Consider the following 26,574-nt stretch of genomic DNA (forward strand, 5'->3'; position numbering starts at 1 on the left):
TTATAATTTTAATGAGATACAAATTATCAGTTGTTACATAAATACGTCATTTATAGTGCAATGCAAGGGTAACCTTTTTTATTACAGCAAAGTGCAATATAATAATATACATATGCAGTGCCGGCGTTAGGGGAGGGCCGTGATGGGGCGATGGCCCAGGGCGACAAATTCTGGGGGGCGCCAAGGTCTGAAGTTGGAGTCTCTTGCCTCTCCTGCCGCAAACCCTCAGAACTGTGCTCTACGCTAGAAGTGGAATACTTCCACCGTCAAACGTAACGCTAAAGGAAAGATGAAATTCTTAATATAATTTTACTTGGGATGAGCAAAAAACTAACACTTGATATTGCTTCCCTCAAGTGTGCGCCACAATATTTTCGCCCGGGGTGTCAGTGGCTCTTACGCTTGCACTCTAAATATGTTCTTATTACAGAAGAAATAAAAAAAAGTTGGTGTAAGTATTCTTGGAACCAATTCTTGTATTAAATGTTTACATAATAGGGATGACAACTAGGTATTAAAAGGAAAATACTATTTGGTCTTTTAGATTATTGAAAAATATTAGACACGTATACTTTTCTTTTTCTGAGAAACTAAAATTATTAAATGATGTAACGGTTTACTCACGCGTATTTATCGGGGTAGCCCGACTAGTTTCGGACCCAACCGGAGTCCTTAATCATGAGCAGACGCGGCGGGATCGCGAGTCAAACTAAAATTGACAAAGATAAACTGCTTTCAAGTTTAAATGATCAAAGATCAGTCAGTATGTTTAACGTTTTCACTGTAACTTCACTGCTTACTACTTATACTACTGTTTTCTATAAGCTTTATAGCTGTTGCCTGCGGGCCAACCAAACAAGTCGAAAATGACCAGGGCCCCGATTCTGCTATTTTACAATGGCCGATGAATGAATGGCAATTGGATTCAATTTGAAATTATTCCTATTCTCTTAAGTATTTTGCCAATAAAATAATTGGAAGTTTATTGTATTGACGTTGAGTATATCGTCCTGCACTGAATTTCCAATTATTGTGTAGAAAAATGCTTAAGAGATTACGAAAATTGTCATTTTAAGCCAAATTTCATTAATTCATCGGCCGTTGTAAATAGCTGAATTGGGGCCCTGGGAACATAAAATCGGGATAAAACCTATCCTAAAATATCGGTTTTATATGTGTGTATAATTTCATCTAAATCCGGTTAGTGGTTTTTGCGTGAAAGAGGAACAAGCATCCATAAATGGAAACGGTCGGTTTCATAATATTACACAAGGACTGTGAACTGACTGGTATTCCCATTCTAATGGCTTTACAAGGTATATGTACGAGATTAAATAAAACATTATAGTGTTACATAATATTGTTTATATATCATTTATTACATAGTGTGTCGGCGATCACGCGAGGTAGCTGTACGTGTCCTTCTCGCCCTCCGTGCGCTCCAAGTACTCCTTCTCAATTAGAATGTCGATGCATTTCTGTTGATCAAACAATTTATGGGATAAGTGGCTAAAATTATCTCTTGTACGTTATATGTATTGTGATAATTAACATTTAAATTTAATCAAATAAAAATAAACAATTATTGAGTTCATAATATGTCATATGCCTTGTATTATCGCATCAATAACAAGGACAGGCTGGTATAAATGAAGTCCTTCGATCCTTAATTTTCGAGTGGACAAATCTGCTTGGCTATTGTTGCATATATTTTTTTTAAATATCAATTCACCGAGCACAAATCTTTTTAAATTATTGTAAAAACCTCACAAAATTATAAAACTTAATTGAAATTTAGACTCTCAAGTTGAAGAGGAACTTTAAAACTTTGATCAGTTCCCAAGTTACTTTCTACAGTAAATGACATTTTTTATAATTTATCGTAATAAAGTTATATTATTTTATCAAGTTTCAATTACCTTGATGACGGGGACTCTCGGCTTGAATCGCGAGGACAGCTGATTGAGGACTTCAACCACCAGGTGCTGGTGCTTTAAAGTCTTGCGGGTCTTCATTATCCTCACGATCGCGGCCTGAAACAAACCAAAATACATATAAGTAAAATATATTAAGAAAATACAGAATGAAAGTAAATAGTAAAAATATTTTGACTGCATGGATAGAGTGATAAAGACAGCTTAATATAGGTCATCACGTCAAACAGACAGTGTCATCCATGAATATTTGTTCTGAGTCTGGGTGTGTTTGTGCATGTGACTTGAATGTTTGTGAAATTACAAGTAGGAGGATAAGAGTGTTTATGCTTTATATTTACAGATAGGCGATAATAGATGTAGTATATTATATATGTATTTTATCTTTTGTAATATTGTTGTAAAGTAGAATTATAAGCATCAAAGGTGCGGCAAGCAAGCATAAAATACAACTGCATAAGTTTATCTATCAGTCATAGTTAAGCTACATTTGATGCGGTCGGTCTGCAGAGGGTGACCATCTGTCATAACGAACTCCTTCATGTTTCAGAAAGCACGTTATATTGTGTCCTGGCAGTTATTTACACATCTTTGACAGTCGTTACAGGTAGTCAGAAGCCGACAACCAGGTACCTGGGTTGAGGAGGAGAGATAGGCAGTCGCTCCTTGTAAAGCACTGGTACTTCGTTGCATACGTTTAGACTGGGAGCCGACCCCAACATAGTTGAGGAACGGCTAGGATGATGATGATGATGATGATGATGATGATGATGATGATGATGATGATGATGATGATGAATGATTATTATTACCTGTATAAGCATCTTTCTATCCTCCTCGATGTGTTTGTGCGTGGCCTCCTGTTCTACTTTAAGTTCCGTCTTCAGCGGGATGTTGATATTCACGCGAAGTTTTTTGCTGTTGAAAAATATTATTGTTAATTAACTTGTATTGCTACACTTAATGCGGTCGGTAGGTGGATAAATAACCATCCAGGTCTTAACAAGTTCCTCAGTGTTTCGGAAGGCACGTTATTTTGTATCCTGGCTGTTATTTACACTGCTGTCAACAGACATCTATCGTTGTAAACTTAATGCAAAAGTATATATTTTTTAGCTTGACTATTTTGAAACGATCTAGTTATACTGAAAATTTTACAAGAATAATCATTTTCGAATCTAAATTCTCTAATTGGCTACCTTGAGAAGAAACATCTCAGGGGTACGCGTGATATAGAGACATAAGGAGTATTTCTTAAGTGATAAACATGGGCGTATCCAACCCAGGGTGGGGCAGCAAGTCAACCTATCTCCCCCCCCCCCCGCCGGTCTTTCTGTTGTGATTGGTTTTGTGTTACTTAAGCTCCTTATAGGTCAGTGTCAGGGTGTTCCAAGCGCCCCATCTGCCCCAGTGTGGCTACGCCTATTATGTTGAATACTAACTTCTTATATCCTACGTAGAGGTCGACGACGGACGACTCGGACAGTTCGGACTCGTCGTCCGCGCACACCAACAGTTTCGCCTTCAGCAGGATCTGTAGCACCTGGCAACACAAACATAATTATACAAATTAGTCATAGGAAAAGATGATAGATGGCGATAGGATAGTGGTATGAATGTTCGACTGTCAAGTCAAAAGTCGTAGACTCGAAACGCACACATCATATTTTTTTGTTTTATTCTTTAAGGTCTAAGGTACAAAGGTAAAAGGAAGGAAAGAAACTCTTGCTGGAAGGAGGCGTATTTTCATCATCAGTTTCACCCTGAAAAAGGGCAGATTTACAGTTCAAATCATCTCGTTATTAGACGTCCGCATTAAGGAATGACATTGAGGTCACAACGACACCCAGACTCAGGATAAGAATTCGTGTTACTCAAAAATGCTTCTACGCGATGTTGATCATCGCAAGACATGTCAATGACAATGATTATTTATTTTATACCATTTGAAATTACCGAAATTGAAATTAACTCTCATGTTTTAATTTTAAGAGACGAATTCCTATCCTTAATATGACTCTAGTTGTTACACTATAATTTGATTTAAGATCTAGTTTTTAACGTGTCTCAGTTACTGAAAGAAAATCGTTGTAATAATTTTTGACACCAATATATCTAATGAGGCTATCCAGAGTAAGCCGTAATTAAATAAATGTTTAAAATTTTTAGTACAGAATATGAAAACAAACCTCTCTGATAAAAAGAGGATTATTGAATAAAAAGGTCAGAACAAAAAGGTCTCAAAATGTAACCTTAACCTTTGAAATATTTCCCAACATTACATAGAGATGCTTTTATTTGAGCAGAGATACCGAAGGCGCCGTGGCTTAGTTGGTTAAAGCGCCTGTCTAGTAAACAGGAGATCGCGAGTTCGAATCTCGCCGGGGCCTTGGATTTACAATAATCACACCTTTTCGGGTTTTTTTTTATATATTTTTTTGTTGTCAAGTAAATTAGTCGGGAGTAATGTTTCGAGAAAATAATTCCTGCAGACAAATGCTATTTGAACAAGTTTTACAATGTTGCTTTTTAAATTGAGTTTCAAAAGCCCAATGATTTTTCACTATGATTTACAAATTCAACCGACTCCAAAAAGGAGGTTTGCAATTCATTCGTATTTTATTTTTATTTTTTATTTAACGTGAAAGGGACATTTGGTGCCATAAATAGTATGGCCCAGTATTTTATATTTGAAGTATTTTGACGTTGTTAAAATATATTATTTACCTAATTTAATGGTCTATAGTAGTTAGTGGCGCTAACTGCCGTATAGGTGGTCAATTTCGGTATCCCACCCAGGCCAAATGATTGTGCGATGATCACCACCCTTGAACTCATTATGCGCGACGTGTTACGGGTTAGATACCCGAATAGGGCTAGCTTTGTTTCCACGAATGCTTTCCTCAGTCTTCGTCATTCCAAGGCCGGTCAGACAGTTTATTTGTTTTTCTTTTTTGTGGGCTCTGCAGTTAGTGTTGGCGCAAGTTTGGACTACTCAACTAGATTTACTAGCGAGATTTTATGAGCTTCTAGCCAGAGCGAACACAAAATCTAATGACGTTAGCAACGTTTACTAAGAGTACGCTTTGCGAAGTTCAGGCCACAACTTACTTTGCCAACAATCTTATTAAGGCAAAACAGACCAGACCTTATTTTTCGGATGGGAAATTATCAAATGACTTCATCAGATAACGATTTTAGGGCAATAAACAATTTTATTTTGGAAGGGAGTGTTAGACTTCTACTGACTGAAACCCACTCATGTTCCTTTCTTGGCCATTCGTGTACCACGGAGCCACGGGGTCGAGGCAGCGAGATTGCTCGAAAGGGTTAATTTCGAGCAATCTCGCTGCCTAGGCAGGAGCTAAAGAGACCTGGATCCTTGTTGAATTATTTATGCATTGTTTTATTCCTAGTTTAGTGGGTTCGTCCCGTGTACTAGCCCCGGGCCGCCGTGAGGTAGTGTAGCGTACCTGTATGAGGAAGTCCCCCTTGATGCCGGTGTGCTGCTCGAGCTGGCTGACGCTCCACGACGTGTTGTCGTTGTACTGCAGCAGCACCGCCATCTGGAACGTACTGGCCTGCAGCGTGTATCTGGTGGGAGCAAGGACATGTATACAGTTTACTATGGATAGTAATCAATTTGACGGAAGGAAACGATTTGACGTGATAACTTCATAGTCATAATGTCAAATCTACGAGTGGTTATCAACTCGGATGTCCGTGCCGTAGTTTATCTTTTCAAAGTCATATTCTTTATTTCAATTAGACCAGTATATGGCACTTCTGGACGTCAAACAATTTATATAAACAATATTAAAATCTAGTTTCAGTCTGTCGGTCAGTCTCCTATTGAAGCTAACGCTCGTTCGGAAGGTAGATTCTCATGGAGAAGAACGAGCAAGAAACTCCATGGTTAGTCTTTTTCACTGCCATACAATAATTAAGGAACAATATGGCACTCTGACTATGGAGTCTTTTATTCAAAAACATATTAAATAAATATCCTACTAATCTATTCAATTGATTTATACAGTTTATTGTTGTTTTAGTCATGTTTTACATTTAAACCGAATTTCTAGAATACTAATACATCAAAATGGTTGGTCTTCTTTAAATACATGCTTAAAGAACATACTTTGTACACAAATAGAGTAAAAATTTTAAAAAAATATCAATCTTACACATTACCTTAATACTATATACTATACTTATAATATACTTATGTATTTACATATCTATGTTTAACAAATTATTAATAAGATCCAACAGACAAACTATGTCGATAGTTTTGTTGGACATTGCATCAGATTTTATGTTTTTACCATGTACCTTTAAATATAGGTACTTTACATACAAGTGAAGGTGAACGCACCTGTTCTTGAAGCAGTTGGTGACGAGTTCCCCCTTGCTCATGTTGTAGAGCCAGTTGAGTTTCCGTCCGGAGTGCTGCGACGAGTAGAACGTCGAGAACCTGTGCACCGAGCGCTCCAACTGGACGGGATCAGTCAAGTGTGTTAGTTAACATTGGTAGTTGGACTTAGTGGCAGATGTAGATGGTGGGGGAAATGAAACTGTTGGAGTTAGACTGAGGTAAATGGAGAGAAGGGAGGTCTTTGCAATGTAACAGGACAGTAATGATAATAATCACTTGGAAAAATTGGAATAAAATATAAATGATCACAGTAATGGTAGAAACAATAAAACATATATTTATGAAATCACTTTTTGAAAACCAATTGAATATATTTATTCATTAGTTAGATTGATCGATTGACTGTTTAAGTATTAATCACTGATCAATTTCAGGAGCTTTGTAGTTCAAAGATTATTCTACAAAACATTACTGGTGGTGATAATGGTGACCACCTGAGCACAATAACATTTTATTTAAACATCTGGTATAAATGTGTTATGGAATTTCTAGCCAATTCTTCTCCATAAGAAATTACATTTTGGAACTGAGTACTTAGTCATTACTGTATTGTTACCTGGACAAGCCTACTCGAAATAAAGCCTTTTTTATTATGGGGTAGCTGCGGTATTTATGATATGTTATCTCTATTTAACCATATTCTACTACGTTACAGGTCCGATAGGATACGAGCTATATGGTCGTGTGGCCCTCACCTCGGTGGGCAGCTGGAAGCAGGAGGACTGCTGGAAGGGCCAGGAGCCGGACGACAGCACCTGGATGCTGAAGTCGATGTGCAGCGGCTGCTCGCAGCTGCTCGACATGTGCTTGCGGAAGTTCTCGTTCAGGTCCTTCGATACACCTATGTCCTGCGAAACAAAAACAATACAGATATTAATAACACTCCTGTTGTTCTCTATTATATAACTAAAAATAATTCATAAAGCCAAATCCGCCATGTACCACAGGTTAGATTACGATGCTCGCGTAGAGTGTAAGCATTTGTGTGATCCACGAATGCTTGTCCTGTGTCTGGGTGTCTTGTACATGTGACTGAAATGTTTGTGGAAAACCCACGAACAACCAGTCGTTTAAAATAATCCTTATATGACTCAGACTTAAGCAAGAATTTATAGGTGAAATTCCTGTTGTTTGCAGGAATCGACCCCGCAAAACGTCACGCATTGTTGCCATTTTTAACTACACCTCTCAGGATACCTGACAGGACGCAATCAATACGTACTAAACACTCTTAGCTCGATGTGACATACCTGGAACATTCTCTGTAGTTTGCTCGTGTATTCGAATCCACACGCCTGCTTCAGTTTTGAGATCATCGATGCCTGTGAAAAAAATACATACATTTTAAAACAATTCATTCTTAAAGTGAATTATATTTGGTGATTACCGATTGGAGATTTCTGAATTCAATTATTTGGAATCAAACATGTTTCTACAACACTTCAACACTATGTTTCTGACGGAGGGTTTCGTCTGAAGTGGCTTAGATTAATTAAGAAATTAAATATAGAGTGGCGTATTAATGATGTCACCACTGTTACGCCACGCTATATAACACATTGGTAGTTTGTCTCCGTTGGGATCCATCCATGGTTAGAACCTCATATTATCTTATTTATATGAAAATTTACGTACCTCAGCGTCATCGCTGGCCGACATGTGCTGAACGAGTCTCTTGGCGAGCATCTTGCTGTAGAACTTCTGGAACACGTCCTTATCCTCGATGTATTTAAACACAACCATCTGAAATAAATCAATAACATATAATTTAATTTGAGGAGCTTGTGGTTAACCTGTAACAGCATAAGTGAATCGATCACAGGTTTAGTAAAGCTTGACGCGGTTGGTCATTAGATGCGTGACCATCTTTGTCATAACGAGTTCCGTCGTGTCTCGGAAGGTACGTTATATGTGTGTCCTGGCTGTTATTCATACATCTGGGACAGTCATTACAGATAGTCAGACGTTTGAAAGTCTGACAACCAGTCTAACTAAGGGGTATACCCAGGTACCTAGGTTGAGGAGGTCAGATGGATAATCGCTCCTTGTAAAACACTGTCACTCAGCCGAATTCGGTTAGACTGAAAGCCGATCTCACGGGAACATACATTCGGGATAAAAAAACTATCCTATGTATTAATCGTGATTATAAAAATACCTGTATTCCAAGTTTCGTCTAAATCCGTTCAGTGGTTTTTGCGTGAAAGAGAAACAAACATCCATACATATAAACTTTCACGTTTATAATATTAGGTAGGATTTAAAAGTCGGGGATGTTAACTACAAACAAAGATTTATGAAATACTACTATTTTACCAATTAAAAGAGCTGTGTAGATTGTCATTTAATAATATCGGATTATGAAAGTTACAAATAAATATTTTCTTCTCAATTAGCCGCAACTTACAAATAATTTAATGAAAACATCTCTTGACGTTTAAGTGATAAACCCTCACACCGTAGGGTATCGTGGGATTTGGTAAAGAGTAAATTCATTTAGAGTTTAAACCTGGAAAAACGCTCACTCAGGACAAGCATTCGTACTCACAAACGATTGTCCTACGCGGGTACCTGAACTCGTTTGTCGTGGTGACCACAACTATTCCGTAATAGTACGAATATTAAGAAACAGGACAGCTGCTGCGCTTTCACGCAAAAACGACTAACTAGATTTAGACGAAACTTGTTACACAGATGTTTATTACCAGGCTCAACACATGGGATAGTTTTTATCCCAATTTTATGTTCACGTGGGATCATTTTTGATATGTAGAGGGGACCCGCGGGCAACAGCTAGTATTTTCCCACGTTTTTAAACTCTCACTTTCTTGTTTGTATGTTTGGGTGTTTTTTGTCGTTCCATTTGGATTTTTTTAATTCAATTTTGAGGCATTCTCGATAAGCTAGCAGGCTGAAATTTTCAGGGTCGCGTCAAACTCGATGACCATGCAATTTACAACTACCACTGCACCGATTTTGATAAAATTTGAATGGAGTGACATTTAAAACGTGAGCATTTAGATTTTTAAATCAATTAATTTCATTTATAATTGTAAACCACAAAAGTGAATCGGTTACAGATTAAGCTAAGCTTGACGCGGTTGGTCCGTAGATGGGTGACCATCTTTGTCAGAACGAGTTCCTTCGTGTTTCGGAAGGCACGTTAAATTGTGGGTCCCGGCTGTTATTCCTACATCTTTGACAGTCTTTACAGGTAGTCAGAAGCTAGAGAAAAAAGTCTGACAACCAGTCTACCCAAGAGGTATCCATGTTATCCAGGTAACTGGGTTGAGGAGGTCAGATAGGCAGTCGCTCCTTGTAAAACACTGGTAGTTGAGTAACTCCGGTTAGACTGGATGCCGACCCCAACATAGTTGGGAAAAGGCTAGACCGATGATGATTGTAATTGTGACATACCACTTGATTGAGCGTGTCTTCTAGTTCGGCCTCCTCGGGGTTCTTGCTGGACTTCTTGAGCAGCAGGTCGCAGTACTTGGCGAGCAGCTCGGGGCTTTTCGACGATGAATTCGCCGCTTTTGTCACTGCATTACCTGTGGATACGTTGTTGTGTTAAGTATGGAGTTTCATATATGTATAAATGGTTGACTGACATATCAACGCAGAGCCCATTGGGGTTTAAGACCGTGTGAAATGGCATGCAGGTGCCTTTTATACTGTAAATGAGGACTTATAAAAGGGTTTCCGGAAATTCAGCCCCTAAGGTAGTGGAAAAGGTAGGTTTGAATTTTTTTTTAAGATAACTAATTCGCCGAATTGAAGAAATGTAAGCTGTATTTAAGTCACGCATTGACAGTCAACGCGACTTAACAACCATAAAGGACAAACAAACAAACAAACAGATACATATACTCACTGTTAATAAACCTTCCACAGGCCTTGTCGAGTGCGGCTACGAAACCGGAGTCATTGTTGAATGCGACGAGTACGAGAGCGTTGTATTTCTTATGCACCTCCAATATTGTCGAGACGTATACTTTGGGATCCTGAAAACATAATTTCATCAATTAATATGTTTTAGACCATATAAAAAACTCTAGGTAATAATATTTTTTTTTGTTATACTATTTTTTTATGGGACGAAATGGCAGTTATTTTTTTGTCATTTTTAGCCATAACTGTCCCACTGCCAGGCAAAATCTTTCCTTTCCCTCATCCCAACAGTCTTGGTCTAATGCTAGGAGCAAAAAACAGTGTGAAAAAGAATGGAGCTCCTTCTGCCATCTGCAGCTCCAGCCCTGCCGTAATACTTGGTGGCCTTAGCTAAAAACTCATTCGGCATCCTTCCTTTTGTGTAATTTGTCATAGTCACTGTGTGCCTTTTTTTCGGATGGCAAATCAAGTGAAAGGAAACCTGTCCTTTCACTTTAAGTTGAGCGGAAGGGAGTGTCAGACTCATACTAACTAAAACCTGCCCGTGTTTCTTCTTTTGTCCTTCGTGAACCGGGGCCATGGTAACCCTTTCAGACAATCCCGCTGCCCAGGTAGACATCAGCCCTATTAGACTGCACGGAGCTTGCTAATATCTCCCGCCCTAATTAGGGTTCTGGGCACGGAGGCAAGTACAGGACCCTCGGCGGGGGGCCACATTCGGTGCTATGGATGTGGTTCTTATGTGAGGTGAGGAGTCAGTCGCTCTTTACACGGCCGCTTCCACATAACACGAACACAAAGTGACCCACTAGTCCACACTACTGGCCGGTGGAAGCCCGTAGTCGGTGTATTAAAGATTGCAACGCATTGCTATACATCGACACAAAAACATGGATGACGTAACGCGGCGGTTCAGGTTTAGTCAGTAAGAGTTTGGCAGCAGCCACTCCCTCAGGCAGGGTCTCACCGTGTGCGCGCACTCGCCGCACTTGTCGATGGCCTGCAGCCCCTGCGCGTGGATGTGCTGCTCCAGCAGGCGCCGCAGCTCGCACAGCCCGTCCCCCTGCTACCTACTCCCCCCCCCGCTCACCGTGTGCGCGCACTCGCCGCACTTGTCGATGGCCTGCAGCCCCTGCGCGTGGATGTGCTGCTCCAGCAGGCGCCGCAGCTCGCACAGCCCGTCCCCCTGCTACCTACTCCCCCCCCCGCTCACCGTGTGCGCGCACTCGCCGCACTTGTCGATGGCCTGCAGCCCCTGCGCGTGGATGTGCTGCTCCAGCAGGCGCCGCAGCTCGCACAGCCCGTCCCCCTGCTACCTACTCCCCCCCCCCGCTCACCGTGTGCGCGCACTCGCCGCACTTGTCGATGGCCTGCAGCCCCTGCGCGTGGATGTGCTGCTCCAGCAGGCGCCGCAGCTCGCACAGCCCGTCCCCCTGCTACCTACTCCCCCCCCGCTCACCGTGTGCGCGCACTCGCCGCACTTGTCGATGGCCTGCAGCCCCTGCGCGTGGATGTGCTGCTCCAGCAGGCGCCGCAGCTCGCACAGCCCGTCCCCCTGCTACCTACTCCCCCCCCCGCTCACCGTGTGCGCGCACTCGCCGCACTTGTCGATGGCCTGCAGCCCCTGCGCGTGGATGTGCTGCTCCAGCAGGCGCCGCAGCTCGCACAGCCCGTCCCCCTGCTACCTACTCCCCCCCCCCGCTCACCGTGTGCGCGCACTCGCCGCACTTGTCGATGGCCTGCAGCCCCTGCGCGTGGATGTGCTGCTCCAGCAGGCGCCGCAGCTCGCACAGCCCGTCCCCCTGCTACCTACTCCCCCCCCCGCTCACCGTGTGCGCGCACTCGCCGCACTTGTCGATGGCCTGCAGCCCCTGCGCGTGGATGTGCTGCTCCAGCAGGCGCCGCAGCTCGCACAGCCCGTCCCCCTGCTACCTACTCCCCCCCCGCTCACCGTGTGCGCGCACTCGCCGCACTTGTCGATGGCCTGCAGCCCCTGCGCGTGGATGTGCTGCTCCAGCAGGCGCCGCAGCTCGCACAGCCCGTCCCCCTGCTACCTACTCCCCCCCCGCTCACCGTGTGCGCGCACTCGCCGCACTTGTCGATGGCCTGCAGCCCCTGCGCGTGGATGTGCTGCTCCAGCAGGCGCCGCAGCTCGCACAGCCCGTCCCCCTGCTACCTACTCCCCCCCCGCTCACCGTGTGCGCGCACTCGCCGCACTTGTCGATGGCCTGCAGCCCCTGCGCGTGGATGTGCTGCTCCAGCAGGCGCCGCAGCTCGCACAGCCCGTCCCCCTGCTACCTACTCCCCCCCCCGCTCACCGTGTGCGCGCACTCGCCGCACTTGTCGATGGCCTGCAGCCCCTGCGCGTGGATGTGCTGCTCCAGCAGGCGCCGCAGCTCGCACAGCCCGTCCCCCTGCTACCTACTCCCCCCCCCGCTCACCGTGTGCGCGCACTCGCCGCACTTGTCGATGGCCTGCAGCCCCTGCGCGTGGATGTGCTGCTCCAGCAGGCGCCGCAGCTCGCACAGCCCGTCCCCCTGCTACCTACTCCCCCCCCCGCTCACCGTGTGCGCGCACTCGCCGCACTTGTCGATGGCCTGCAGCCCCTGCGCGTGGATGTGCTGCTCCAGCAGGCGCCGCAGCTCGCACAGCCCGTCCCCCTGCTACCTACTCCCCCCCCGCTCACCGTGTGCGCGCACTCGCCGCACTTGTCGATGGCCTGCAGCCCCTGCGCGTGGATGTGCTGCTCCAGCAGGCGCCGCAGCTCGCACAGCCCGTCCCCCTGCTACCTACTCCCCCCCCCGCTCACCGTGTGCGCGCACTCGCCGCACTTGTCGATGGCCTGCAGCCCCTGCGCGTGGATGTGCTGCTCCAGCAGGCGCCGCAGCTCGCACAGCCCGTCCCCCTGCTACCTACTCCCCCCCCCGCTCACCGTGTGCGCGCACTCGCCGCACTTGTCGATGGCCTGCAGCCCCTGCGCGTGGATGTGCTGCTCCAGCAGGCGCCGCAGCTCGCACAGCCCGTCCCCCTGCTACCTACTCCCCCCCCCGCTCACCGTGTGCGCGCACTCGCCGCACTTGTCGATGGCCTGCAGCCCCTGCGCGTGGATGTGCTGCTCCAGCAGGCGCCGCAGCTCGCACAGCCCGTCCCCCTGCTACCTACTCCCCCCCCGCTCACCGTGTGCGCGCACTCGCCGCACTTGTCGATGGCCTGCAGCCCCTGCGCGTGGATGTGCTGCTCCAGCAGGCGCCGCAGCTCGCACAGCCCGTCCCCCTGCTACCTACTCCCCCCCCCGCTCACCGTGTGCGCGCACTCGCCGCACTTGTCGATGGCCTGCAGCCCCTGCGCGTGGATGTGCTGCTCCAGCAGGCGCCGCAGCTCGCACAGCCCGTCCCCCTGCTACCTACTCCCCCCCCCGCTCACCGTGTGCGCGCACTCGCCGCACTTGTCGATGGCCTGCAGCCCCTGCGCGTGGATGTGCTGCTCCAGCAGGCGCCGCAGCTCGCACAGCCCGTCCCCCTGCTACCTACTCCCCCCCCCGCTCACCGTGTGCGCGCACTCGCCGCACTTGTCGATGGCCTGCAGCCCCTGCGCGTGGATGTGCTGCTCCAGCAGGCGCCGCAGCTCGCACAGCCCGTCCCCCTGCTACCTACTCCCCCCCCGCTCACCGTGTGCGCGCACTCGCCGCACTTGTCGATGGCCTGCAGCCCCTGCGCGTGGATGTGCTGCTCCAGCAGGCGCCGCAGCTCGCACAGCCCGTCCCCCTGCTACCTACTCCCCCCCCCGCTCACCGTGTGCGCGCACTCGCCGCACTTGTCGATGGCCTGCAGCCCCTGCGCGTGGATGTGCTGCTCCAGCAGGCGCCGCAGCTCGCACAGCCCGTCCCCCTGCTACCTACTCCCCCCCCCGCTCACCGTGTGCGCGCACTCGCCGCACTTGTCGATGGCCTGCAGCCCCTGCGCGTGGATGTGCTGCTCCAGCAGGCGCCGCAGCTCGCACAGCCCGTCCCCCTGCTACCTACTCCCCCCCCCGCTCACCGTGTGCGCGCACTCGCCGCACTTGTCGATGGCCTGCAGCCCCTGCGCGTGGATGTGCTGCTCCAGCAGGCGCCGCAGCTCGCACAGCCCGTCCCCTGCTACCTACTCCCCCCCCCGCTCACCGTGTGCGCGCACTCGCCGCACTTGTCGATGGCCTGCAGCCCCTGCGCGTGGATGTGCTGCTCCAGCAGGCGCCGCAGCTCGCACAGCCCGTCCCCCTGCTACCTACTCCCCCCCCCGCTCACCGTGTGCGCGCACTCGCCGCACTTGTCGATGGCCTGCAGCCCCTGCGCGTGGATGTGCTGCTCCAGCAGGCGCCGCAGCTCGCACAGCCCGTCCCCCTGCTACCTACTCCCCCCCCCGCTCACCGTGTGCGCGCACTCGCCGCACTTGTCGATGGCCTGCAGCCCCTGCGCGTGGATGTGCTGCTCCAGCAGGCGCCGCAGCTCGCACAGCCCGTCCCCCTGCTACCTACTCCCCCCCCCGCTCACCGTGTGCGCGCACTCGCCGCACTTGTCGATGGCCTGCAGCCCCTGCGCGTGGATGTGCTGCTCCAGCAGGCGCCGCAGCTCGCACAGCCCGTCCCCCTGCTACCTACTCCCCCCCCCGCTCACCGTGTGCGCGCACTCGCCGCACTTGTCGATGGCCTGCAGCCCCTGCGCGTGGATGTGCTGCTCCAGCAGGCGCCGCAGCTCGCACAGCCCGTCCCCCTGCTACCTACTCCCCCCCCCGCTCACCGTGTGCGCGCACTCGCCGCACTTGTCGATGGCCTGCAGCCCCTGCGCGTGGATGTGCTGCTCCAGCAGGCGCCGCAGCTCGCACAGCCCGTCCCCCTGCTACCTACTCCCCCCCCCGCTCACCGTGTGCGCGCACTCGCCGCACTTGTCGATGGCCTGCAGCCCCTGCGCGTGGATGTGCTGCTCCAGCAGGCGCCGCAGCTCGCACAGCCCGTCCCCCTGCTACCTACTCCCCCCCCGCTCACCGTGTGCGCGCACTCGCCGCACTTGTCGATGGCCTGCAGCCCCTGCGCGTGGATGTGCTGCTCCAGCAGGCGCCGCAGCTCGCACAGCCCGTCCCCCTGCTACCTACTCCCCCCCCCGCTCACCGTGTGCGCGCACTCGCCGCACTTGTCGATGGCCTGCAGCCCCTGCGCGTGGATGTGCTGCTCCAGCAGGCGCCGCAGCTCGCACAGCCCGTCCGGGATGCGCGCCACCAGCAGGTACATGCGGCCCAGGTCGCTGTTCTTCTCGCCGTCCAGCAGTTTCTGCAATGCAATGAGGAACGTAAGCTTCAATGTGTCAAGGATTACGACTATACTTGAGTAAAAGACATTATTTTTAAAGAATTTTCAGGAGGATGATTGCTTTTTAAATTACGCGACGGTTTACCCACGTATATTTGACGGGTGTTACACGACCAATAACAAATTGGTGGTTAAAGACTGCGCAGTCGGGCACGGCGCCTCCTTTTTTCCGGGATGAAACGCTTCTGACCGTTTATGATGCTCAACCCATGCCGTAGGCACGGCGCGAGGACATGTCGGACTCGCACCCATTATCATCCCGACGTGTCGCGGATTCGTTCCTCGCTTAGGACAAGCATATGTGTAATACATTAATGCTTATCCTGTGTCTAAGTAAAAGGAGCGAGGAGTCGCGTGCAATTTTTCTTCGTACCTATTATCTTAGTTGATGATAAAAAATAATAATCGCGCCTAGGGGTATTTTATGTCGGATACATGAACTAGGCCGCTTTTGTAAGACGACTAAGAAGTGACTAAAATATACATGTACAAGTGAACATGAATATTATAATCAATTTTCCAGATTATAATTAATTTTCACCACCGGGACGTCCCTCAGGTAGTTAAGTCCATAAAACAAGGTCATCCTATCATCCTAGCCTTTTCGTAACTGTGTTGGAGTTGGCTTCCAGTCTAACCAGATGCAGCTAAGCACCAGTGTTTTACAAGGAGCGAATGCCTACCTGACCTCCTCAACCCAGTTTTACCAGGGCAAAACAATACCCGGCCCACTAAAACTATTAAATTGTGTTTGGATATACTTTTTATTCTGCAAGTAAGATATATGATATATCTTAAAGGATTATACACACTTGTGCATATATTTTTTTTAAGATCGCTGGAGTCGACATTTCCTATCAACTACCCTGAGAAGAAATATCGAAACAAACTCAGGGGTCAAAACCAATCATCATCCTTATTCTAACCACCATCATAACTAACCTGGAACTCAGCATGGAAGATCTCGAGGTGCTTCTCAATGAGCACCCTGTCACAGGTCTTGGCGAGGCGCTCCATGGTGGTCTCGTGCAGGTACACCTGCACACGACGCTGTTCCTCCTGCAGACGCTGTTCAGCCTAGGGACGAAGAATAAAGATTAAGCACTTGTTTCACAATCATTGATTAGCCACTATCTGGCAGATAAGTTGAAAATTTTGACATTCTTTGTATGAAAAGATCTGTCAGTTAGTGTCTTATGTGGCGGTGGTGAACCCGGCCCATAGTGTCAGAAATACCTACCCCGTTTTGGGTGCTGATGTCTGAATTACAGATATCATTTATCTACTTTAGGTCAGACAAAGATTCTACCTAAATGAAGCGATATTAGATTGGGCTTTAATTTAATGTCACGTGCATTTAAAATGTATGAGAATCTTTAATTCATATTAATTCTAATCAATAACTTCATTACATAAAAAAATAAGAATGTACATTTAAATGTAGGTATATAAAAAAAAATGACCCAGGTACCCTACGAGGCCCGCCTATCTGTCCGGGGACTCTGGGTCATTCAAAATCTACTATTTCTACGCGAAAAGACAAAGGCCTTCTATTCAAAATTAATTATCTTGCCTCAGAATACCAAACACTTTATTTTCGTACTAATAATATAATTTACGTTCGTACGTATAATTAATCCAACTTACTTTCATAAAAAAAAAACGTACCTTGATCATGTACTCGGTGACGGGGTTATTCCTGAGGAAGTCTGTGCTCTCCCTGGTGTAGAACCGCTCCGTGTCCTCGAGGAAGACAGCCTCGAAGGTATCCTTGTAGACGACCAGGTTCTGGCCGCGGGCAGACGTGTCATCCTCGTTCAGACCGAGGGCCACGTAGCAGTTGATTACCTAGGATATGAGAGTTTAGCTTAGTTAGCTTTCAGCTAGAGTCGTGCATAGCATGAGCGAGCGATCCCATGGTTCTGGCTCAGGCTGTTGAAGGGGGTCGGGCTGTTTTTAGACGAGACACATAGGGTGAGATTTGAAGTCATTAGCGTTTCATCCCAAAAGGAAAAGGGATATAAAAATCATCATTTTCCAGCTCTGATCCCGATTTATTTTTTGAGTTCGAAGCAGAATGTCTTTTTCTAAAATACCTTGTAAAAATACGTCATCGGACAAGAAACACTCGTTACAACCATATCGTGTTTTACATAAGAGGTGTAGAATTAACTGATTTAAATACAGCGCATTAACAATCGTGAACTAGGTCATCCTATTGCTTTAATTTGTTTTTGTTATTGGGTAAAAATTAAATTAAATCGTAAAACCTTCAAAAGGAATGCAAGTACGAGAATTTAGCTATTTCTTTCACTGCATGTCATTTCGACAGCGTTACCGCAAGGTTATCGCACTTTAGGTAATACGGCTGCCCTTTAATAAACCTTGCCAGGATTTGCCTGAAATCCCCAAAGTTGTTTAAGTGCCAAAACTGGTCGTTTTTATTTGGGGAAATAAATATAATCAACCAAAACTGTATGATAGCAGAAAACTAGAACAAAAAATCGTCTCTCTCACTTATGACCTAAGCCAGCACAGTAACCACATAAGCGTTTAACTGCTTGGCAAACTTTTCCACCATTTGACTGTCAGACTGCCATGAACCAACTCCCAATCCCTTCAAAATCTGGTTATTTTAATTATTACTCAAAATATGAAAAAACACTCACCCCAGAAACTAATCTAGTGTTAATAGTTTCGCCATTGCGCTCCCTCTCAATGAGTTTCAGAACGGCATTCGTGACTTGCTTGTTCAAACGCTGGAATAGATTGTCACGCCACGTGACTAGCGCCAACTGGTAGATCTCGTAGATACCCTGTAAACATATTATATATGTAATAATGTTTAATAATATAATGATGATATAAAGAGATATACTCTTGACCGGTATATCAACTTTGGACAGAACATAAAATTGACCAAAAGTGAGGGAAAGAAACGTATTTTCATCCACTTTTTCTGATAGTTTTATGACCTGTCAAGAGTTTATTCTTAAAACGGACTCAATTTAAACTGTATCCGCTCTTAATTGGGAAAGAGAGTGTAGTTAGACTTTATGAGAATGATTAAATGAATACCTGGTCATACTTTTCAAGCCTTTCCGAGCTTTGTACAAAATATATCTATCAGTATCGCAGTATCACAAGGCAACACCCTTGTAAACGACACACTTTTTCCACTAAGTATGTAGACAAACAGTCAATATTACAAAAAAAAAGTATTCGGTAAAACGTGTTGTAGTGGTCTAAGTGTTGATTCGTAGCCTCGAGGAGCGGGTTCGATTACAAATTATAGATTAAGTACCAATATTAACTTTTCAGAGTTATATGAACTTTTTTAAATAATTTAAGACACCATTCACATACTGTTGAATGTTAACACTCAAAAATAAACTTTAAAACAACATATAGAAAGTTCACAAATGTGAAAACTAAATAGTCGCTTTTCGATATAATTTTGTGCTAATTTAGTGCATAGACGAACAGCATAAAAGTCTGTTTTTGAATATCTTCGTCGTTAAAGGGCGCGGGCCTAAATTTATTGAACATTTATTAAATAAATAATTTCGTATAAATACATACATGAGGGCAATATCCATATTTACAGGGATGCTTTAATTAGAATTGAACTGTGATTAATTGTTGATTTATATATTTATTATGGGCCAACAAAGGCGATATAATTTGAACATAATATTAACCACTGTCCCTTTCAATACAAAACACGTTTGCACTGCACGCCGTGCAGACGTCAACTGAGCAAAACGTGAAAAATCCACGTGCTTGAAGCTACGTCTAAAGTTTACAACCCTTACTACTTACTATAAATGGAAAATGAACTCTAAACATATTTACATAAGGACGATTCTTGAATACAGTTGGCTCGTTAAAGAAAATTGAACTTTACGAGCAAGCCCTGAAGTTTGTTTCACTGAAGCTTGATGAGCGAAAATGAACTCTAAGTTCAAGTCGTTAGGATATGTTTTACTTTGTTTCGTTCGAAAGCTAAGGACAGCTAGGGTTAGAATATTACTAGGTTTTATGGCACGTGACTGAAAATTATTATTGATATTGATTTTATCACGTGGTCATGTTAAGGGCAGCGTGTGATTTATAATGAAAGGGCAAGTGAGTTTTACGTCTACGAGTTGATAACACACAAGTAATAAAATATATCAAAATTGAAAACTGAAATTAGCCAATGAATGATGGTTGTGCAAAGAAAAATGGCGGAAGCATGAGGATAAAATTACAGTGAAATATACAATCTTATAGGCCCCAGAGACGATCAAACATGAAGGACAAACGTCTTAGTTGGCACAGTTTGTTGAGGAGGTTCCCAATTCGTCTGTATTTTTGTGTTTGTTGCCTTCCAGCTTCGTACTGGATTAAGTGATTTTGTTGATTCTTTTTCACTTAACTTGAAATAGTTGGTGTTGTGTTATTTCGGACCCGCTGGAGAAATCGTGAGCAAGGGCACCTTCTGCGATACGTACCAAACTTACTTAGCGATCCAACGTTGATACTACATTTGACATTCCAACAGTCTTACTACATCCAATTAATCTTATAATTCTGAAATTTGTTATGTATGGGTGTAAAAACCACTTAATGAATTTAGACAAAACTTTTCACACAGCATAGCATTTTTATCACGAATTTATGTTCCCGTGGGATCATCACAGCTTGTTGCCCGCGTACTACCTAGTACTTTTTTAAATGGGACTAGCCCGCCACACATGCCCGTCATTGCAACTCCTGTAAGCCAGGACCTACAATGAAACCAACGAAGACCAACAAAACACTTTAAGCTCGTACTTAAGGGCTATTATTTAAATAACTTTGATCGTCCCAAGGACCTTCTACCGTGTATATTTGTTATCCCTCACCTTCCTGCCCTCCTCGCACTCGCGCTTCACCCAATGCCTGTTGAGATAGGCGCAGACTCCGTTGAGCACTCGCGAAGAGAACTGGTACTCCTCCCACTGCTTGGTGTAAAATGCCAGCACGTCTTCACCCATTAGCTCTGCACCGTTCTGTTTGAAATTGTATTATTAGATTAGACTCAGTTGTCTATCAATGGGTGATATTAAATACATTGCAACTTAATAAAATCTATGTTAGAAATACATATGTACAGAAATAAATGTATAATAATTAGCTTAGACAAATCCATCAGGGGTGGGTTTGATACGTTACAAACCCCAGGTTTATGAAAGATTATCGACTCTTTATTCGCATAGAGCCAAATTTTGAGTCAAGAAGCTTGAGGTTGAGTTTTGACCTAAGCAAGCCTATAACGGCATTTTGAGTTGAAAATTTGATGGATGAATTTTTAGTAGTAAGTTAAGAGTAGGCTCCAAATGATATGGGCAGTAGGCTGGGCGAAAATCATACGGAAGAAATCTCAAAGATCGCATAAGTCTATTTAAAATTGATATAAATCAAAGTAAAGTTTTGTATTTCGTTTATGGGTGAAAGTCTATGTTTAGGAGCAATAATTTTCTTCAATGCCTATCCACCAGCTTACCTGAAGCAAATTGATGAGATAAATCCTGAGAAACTCTTTCAGTCTCTTGTATAGTTCGAGTCCCACGAGCTGTGCGCCGCCCTGCGCTTGTCCGCTCTGCAACAAAGACAGTGGTTTTAAAAAATCAGTTTGTATAGAAATAGTCGCTTGGAGGTTAAAACCTATAATATCATTTGTATGTCATGTTGTGTGTTTGAGTGACATTTTCTTCTGGTACTTGTATACTATTGTCTACTTTTTAATATTTTTCTGCTCTAATAGATCTTATGGAAGAGATAACTTAACAAATAAGCAATACCTTTGTAAAACTCTTTTTGGATTTCGTTTTATATTTTTTTTGCGTACATAAATAAATAACATTGTATAAAATTCCACATCATACACACAACGCCATCTAGTCAACTAGGCAAATCTAGTATTATGAGTACTAGACAACTGTATATAAAATTACCGTGTCACGATGTTAGTTACCGTACTCTTCCGAAACGGCTTTACCGATTTTTACTAAACTTTATATGCGTATTCAGTAGGTCTGAGAATCGGCTACTATCTATTTTTCATAACGATAAGGGTTGTCCACCCTTAATATTTTGTCTCCACAGTGATCATCGACTATTAGGCGGTACGTAGTTCGCCGGGACAGCTAGTATACCTATATATTTTCAAATACAAACAGTCATACAAACTGAGTTATACCTACCAGTCATAAACCTTTTTTTAAATTAATAAATATAAAAAAGTAAGTATAAAATAACAGTAGTTACCTGTTTCTTCCCACTGCCGAAGCTATTTCGTCCGGCGCCATTGTTACTGGACACTCGGCTGGTGGAACTACTGCTGGCGCCCTGATGGTGGACCGAAGTGCAGTAGTTGTACACGTGACTGTGCGCCAGTTAAGGATTGTATTGTTTGATTTGAAAGAATATGTGAACTAGTATTGATATAAATGATGTGTTATAACCAAACCTTAGTTTAGGTAAGTCCATAAGTTTGGATGTCAAAAATTAATCCAGTTATTTATTTAAATTAGTCCAATAAGTAGCACTTTTTGTATTCGCCCACCCTTCACCACCTCCTAAGTGCTTTTGCTGTGAGAAAAGATAAGTGTATTGCCCAAATACATTTGCATTGCTTCATAAGAGACAATAACCGGTCCCGTGCGAGTCGGACTTGCAACACTGAAGGTTCCGTACAAACAGGATCCAGACAAAAAAAATGGATAGGTAACAAACAATGCTAAAATAACTCTTGATAAACCTCGATCTTTATTTTTTGTATTTCTTGTTATAGCAGGAGCGGGAGCAGAAAGTTTTCACTTGCGAAAACTTCACAGACTGTTGACAGACGGAGAGACGGACAGATAGGTGGTCAGACGAACGGACAACGGAGCCTCAGTTGCATTTTAACCCTTTGGGTACAAAATATATCTTGTAAACTTGAAACTTGATTTAAGTAATATCTTAGACACTGATAACGGTACTTATAGTGCCAGCGATAAGATGTTATCGATAATATTGACCGGCGGCGCTTTATTTACCAAACAAACGGCGGATCGGGTTTCAATTGCTGGTTATATACAGCATGCCTCGCGGACTTTACTTAATTAGAAGGCAAAGTAGGTTTTTTACTAACAAGTGTATGAAGGATTGCAACGCATTGCCATACATCGACACAAAAACGCAGATGACCGAGCACGGCGGTTCAGGTTTAGTCAGTAAGAGTTTGATACTACCCATTTCTTCCCCCGAGGGAGCGGGTGTCCATGAGGATTCCATTGCCTTAACAAAAAAAAAGGTCGTTTTACTAGCAAGTGATGCTTTGTGGTACATAAGGCATGATATTTTTCGCACCCTCTGAATAGACCTCAACACACGAATAATATACGGAAGCAGCGACTTCCTTATGTAATTATCTTTCAATGTATTACATAAAGATGTTTTTAAATGATGATTATAACAAAATGCAAAGTGCTTTTTACTGACCTACATGATAGGCATTGCGTACTAACATTGTAAAATTGAAATGTGGGATTTTTAGTTCGCTACGCTTTTTACCGTAAAGCGCATCACCGATTTTGATAAGACAGGCTACTTTGATGTGATAACCGACCTCTTAGCTGCTGAAACCGCAAAAACTAGTTTGCATGAATAAATAATAATAAAATTTTTCAGACGTCTCTTTGTTTTGTTGTTTAGCATAGACATAAACCTAACATTTAAAGTTTTGTATCTGTTTTTTCTATTCTTACACGGTGTAAAATTGTCTAGAACTACTGAAATGCATAACTTAGACTTGTCTTAGTAAATATCCCAACGTAAACGCATAACATACATGTTTACATTAAATAGCGTTAATACATCACTAAAAACACGTTATCAACTCAACAAGAACTAGTTTTAAATCAACTAGTTCGACGCATAAGGACCGTTAGCTTGTGTTATATCAATTTGTCAGTACGTAATTTTGCTCCTTTTTATGGCAGAATAGAGTTACGCAGTACACGCAGAATATTTTTGCTTTGTTTAAGGTTTTATAACTAAGAATGATGTATAACGGTTTTACAGACATTCGCTCGAATAGAAGACGTAGCGATTTAAGTGTTGTGTGGTACAAACAGATATATGGAATTACTTTTGCCTTTATAATATTTTTTTGGGGTTCCGTAGTCAAAAGGTAAAAACGATACCCTTTTACTAATGCTCGGCTGTCTATTCGTCAGCCATCAGACTGTATTTCATGAACCATAAAATGTTAACATTTTCAGACATGTTGTAATACCCTAGCCGCTATAATATGTCATTTCCTATTGTATTTCTGTAGCGTATTTGTAAAAAAAAACTCCTTGCATCGCAAAGCCAACTCGCACTTGAGCGGTTTCAATTTTATTTATAGTCCTCCTTTTCGTTTTGCCACTCAGTATAATATTTTACTTTCCATCCACTTTTTTATATTAGTATCAAAACTCTTAAGTTATCTAACAAACAATCATATTTATCTGTACAATAAACAAATACACTACGTGGGTATATTGTCAAACAACCATTGCCTAACCTTTAAGCTAACGATTGCCTCGCCTCCCACACGCATCGCAATAAAGGATTTTCTGTCTATACTTTGTGTACGCTTGTATGAGGATAACGGTATACTAAGATCGATAGACAGTAATACATTGTTAACATACAAGTTAGGTTTAATTAGGGCTGGTTACGAAAAAACTTTCACTAATTGGAACAAGAACAATAAAAATATTTAATTCGTGCATATCGCCCGACTAGTTTCCGACGCGGCCGCGGCGTCGAGTCAAACATAATCAGCCCACCGAGTGCCATCGTGTTAGCTCATGATTAAGGACTCCGATTGGGTCCGAAACTAGTCGGGCGGTCCCGATACATACGCCTGCGTGAACCGTTGTATTATCCTTACAAAAGTAACTCATCATCGATCTAGCTTTTTCCTAACTATGTTGGGGTTGACTTTAATTCTAACCGGATTCAACTAATTAGCAGTGTTTTACAAGGAGCGACTGCATATCTGACCTCCTCAGCTCAGTTACCAACCCTGAGTTAGACTGGTTGTCAGACTTTTAAGCTTCTGACTACCTGCGTACAAAGATGGTCATCCATCCACGGATCGGCCGAGTCAAGCGTAGCTTAACCAGTGATCGATCAACTTATCCAGTTAAAGCTTAGCCACGGGCTCCTCACAAAAGACAGAATTATAAAAAAAATCGTAGAGTAATTTTTTTCTCCTGCCAAAAATATTTGATATATTTTATAAAGGATACGTATACAAATCCATGTATCGTTTTTTTTCCATGTGCTGCCTCTTGTAAACCTGCTCGATACCCTCCTGTAGGTCGCCCCATATCTGAAACAATATACATATGAACACCATAATTATAAGGGCTATGAAACAAAAATCGTAATCGAAAATTAATGGCCTAAACAAAATGTATAAAACAAAAAAACATAAGTAAGTAAAAGAAAAGAAAGTGCCAAGGAATTGAAATCCATGTCTAAAGTTGTGTTTTCCACCAGGGATGTGTGGTAAAGAATGTATTTTTAAGACCCGATAGCATGGCTGCTTCAATAGATGTCTGCGTGAAGTTCGATAAGTGAATAAAATCAATTTGTTTGTTAATATATTCCTCGCTCTGTGTAATGGGAGACTATCTTCCGACTACATTTATAAATTATCTTATTATACGTCTGTGTCCCGAATATCCACTTAAAACGATACCTTCGTTGCGATACATAGCATAGCGGATATTCATAGCATAGCATAGAGCATATTCGGAAAATCTAAAGGTTTTACAAGCCCTCTAAACAAAATATGAAGACATGATCCAATTTCTAACATATTCAATGTATTAGAAACACTATCTGTCTATCAAATACGTGTCTTCATTCCAAGAAAATACGGGTCTAATTGTTTTTACCCGCGAAATAACGGACACAACTGTTTTTGCTATTCACACCCACATAAATCAATCTATACGAATGTTATGAGTAGGAATTCATGCCGTTATAAGGTCATTATACACTACATCAGGAACGATCTAAATACTTTTTATTAATTCACACCCAACCCCTATTCCACCTTATTGATTCTATTTCTGGTTATAAATGTTACAGGTAGATAGGTAGCAAAGTATTTCATGGCACCGTGTCGCCTAGAATCCAAACACGTCCGGGCCGTTTGTGTGTCAATACAAAGGTGCTTTCTCCACCAAATCGATGCCTAAGATGTATTATGACATCTTAGGCATGGTCAGTGATTTATGGTGTGTTTCTAAGTGCGTGAAAGAAGTCAAGTCAAAAGTCTGCGATAAAAAATCCAGAGACCGGTTCAAAAAAAAAAACCTTATTGTTTATACAGCTACGATTGATAAATTTTGTCAAGTTAGAAACCTAGCGAAAATTGATTACGAAGAATCGTTAGCACTGTATACGGTTGGTCTCCAAAATAAGTTGCCTATGGGGTGAATCAAAAAGACGTAAGATGAGGAAGCGTTTTACACGGAGCGCCTCTCAGCCTTCATATAAAACGTAGGTATAAAAGCATTGCAATTGGAATGTATAAAAAGACAGGGCGCTGATGAGACATGAACAAAATTTTTAAAGCAACTATCGTGAGAACGATTATCTGAGCTGACGCGGAGGGGTCGCTATAATTTTCTGAAGAAAAATTAATAGAGCCGTTGATGCTTCGGAAGGCAAGAAGAAAGTAATAAAAAGGTTGTAGTAATACATGAATTGTTATCCTGTGCAGTCAGTAACAAATTCAGCTTACGATTTACTTTGACGTCTGGTCTTGCATGTTCCGTAACATATTTTTCTATGCATTAATATAGTAATTCGATATATATACGCCATACGCGAGTTACGTTCAATAGGTGACGATAAATCATATTGTGTCACGTAAAATGGCATACGCTTTCTCTC

General features: G+C 43.7%; 1 protein-coding gene and 1 non-coding gene across 2 annotated transcripts in view; one reads left to right on the top strand and one right to left on the bottom strand.

Moving 5' to 3' along the window:
- Positions 1–1,348: 1,348 nt before the first annotated feature.
- The window catches only part of LOC113504289 (cullin-1), a 40,785-nt gene continuing 15,559 nt past the window's right edge, over positions 1,349–26,574 (bottom strand). Inside the window, exons 3-21 of the mRNA XM_026886529.1 lie at positions 24,915–24,997; positions 21,895–22,012; positions 21,131–21,226; positions 20,490–20,636; positions 18,270–18,416; positions 17,269–17,448; positions 16,543–16,677; positions 15,403–15,561; positions 10,244–10,373; positions 9,787–9,920; positions 8,005–8,112; positions 7,620–7,691; positions 7,065–7,217; positions 6,310–6,428; positions 5,408–5,528; positions 3,377–3,477; positions 2,747–2,852; positions 1,920–2,033; positions 1,349–1,478 (exon numbers count right to left, since the gene is read on the bottom strand). Of these exons, the coding sequence (XP_026742330.1) occupies positions 1,398–1,478; positions 1,920–2,033; positions 2,747–2,852; positions 3,377–3,477; positions 5,408–5,528; positions 6,310–6,428; positions 7,065–7,217; positions 7,620–7,691; positions 8,005–8,112; positions 9,787–9,920; positions 10,244–10,373; positions 15,403–15,561; positions 16,543–16,677; positions 17,269–17,448; positions 18,270–18,416; positions 20,490–20,636; positions 21,131–21,226; positions 21,895–22,012; positions 24,915–24,997 (2,304 nt within the window). The 3' untranslated portion in view covers positions 1,349–1,397. The remainder of the gene's footprint in view (positions 1,479–1,919; positions 2,034–2,746; positions 2,853–3,376; positions 3,478–5,407; positions 5,529–6,309; positions 6,429–7,064; positions 7,218–7,619; positions 7,692–8,004; positions 8,113–9,786; positions 9,921–10,243; positions 10,374–15,402; positions 15,562–16,542; positions 16,678–17,268; positions 17,449–18,269; positions 18,417–20,489; positions 20,637–21,130; positions 21,227–21,894; positions 22,013–24,914; positions 24,998–26,574) is intronic.
- On the top strand, positions 4,251–4,324 carry Trnat-agu. The gene has a single exon. It is a non-coding gene; the product is annotated as a tRNA-Thr (tRNA).

This window comes from Trichoplusia ni, chromosome 21 (assembly GCF_003590095.1).
Source record: "Trichoplusia ni isolate ovarian cell line Hi5 chromosome 21, tn1, whole genome shotgun sequence".
Classification (NCBI taxonomy): Eukaryota; Metazoa; Arthropoda; class Insecta; order Lepidoptera; family Noctuidae; genus Trichoplusia; species Trichoplusia ni.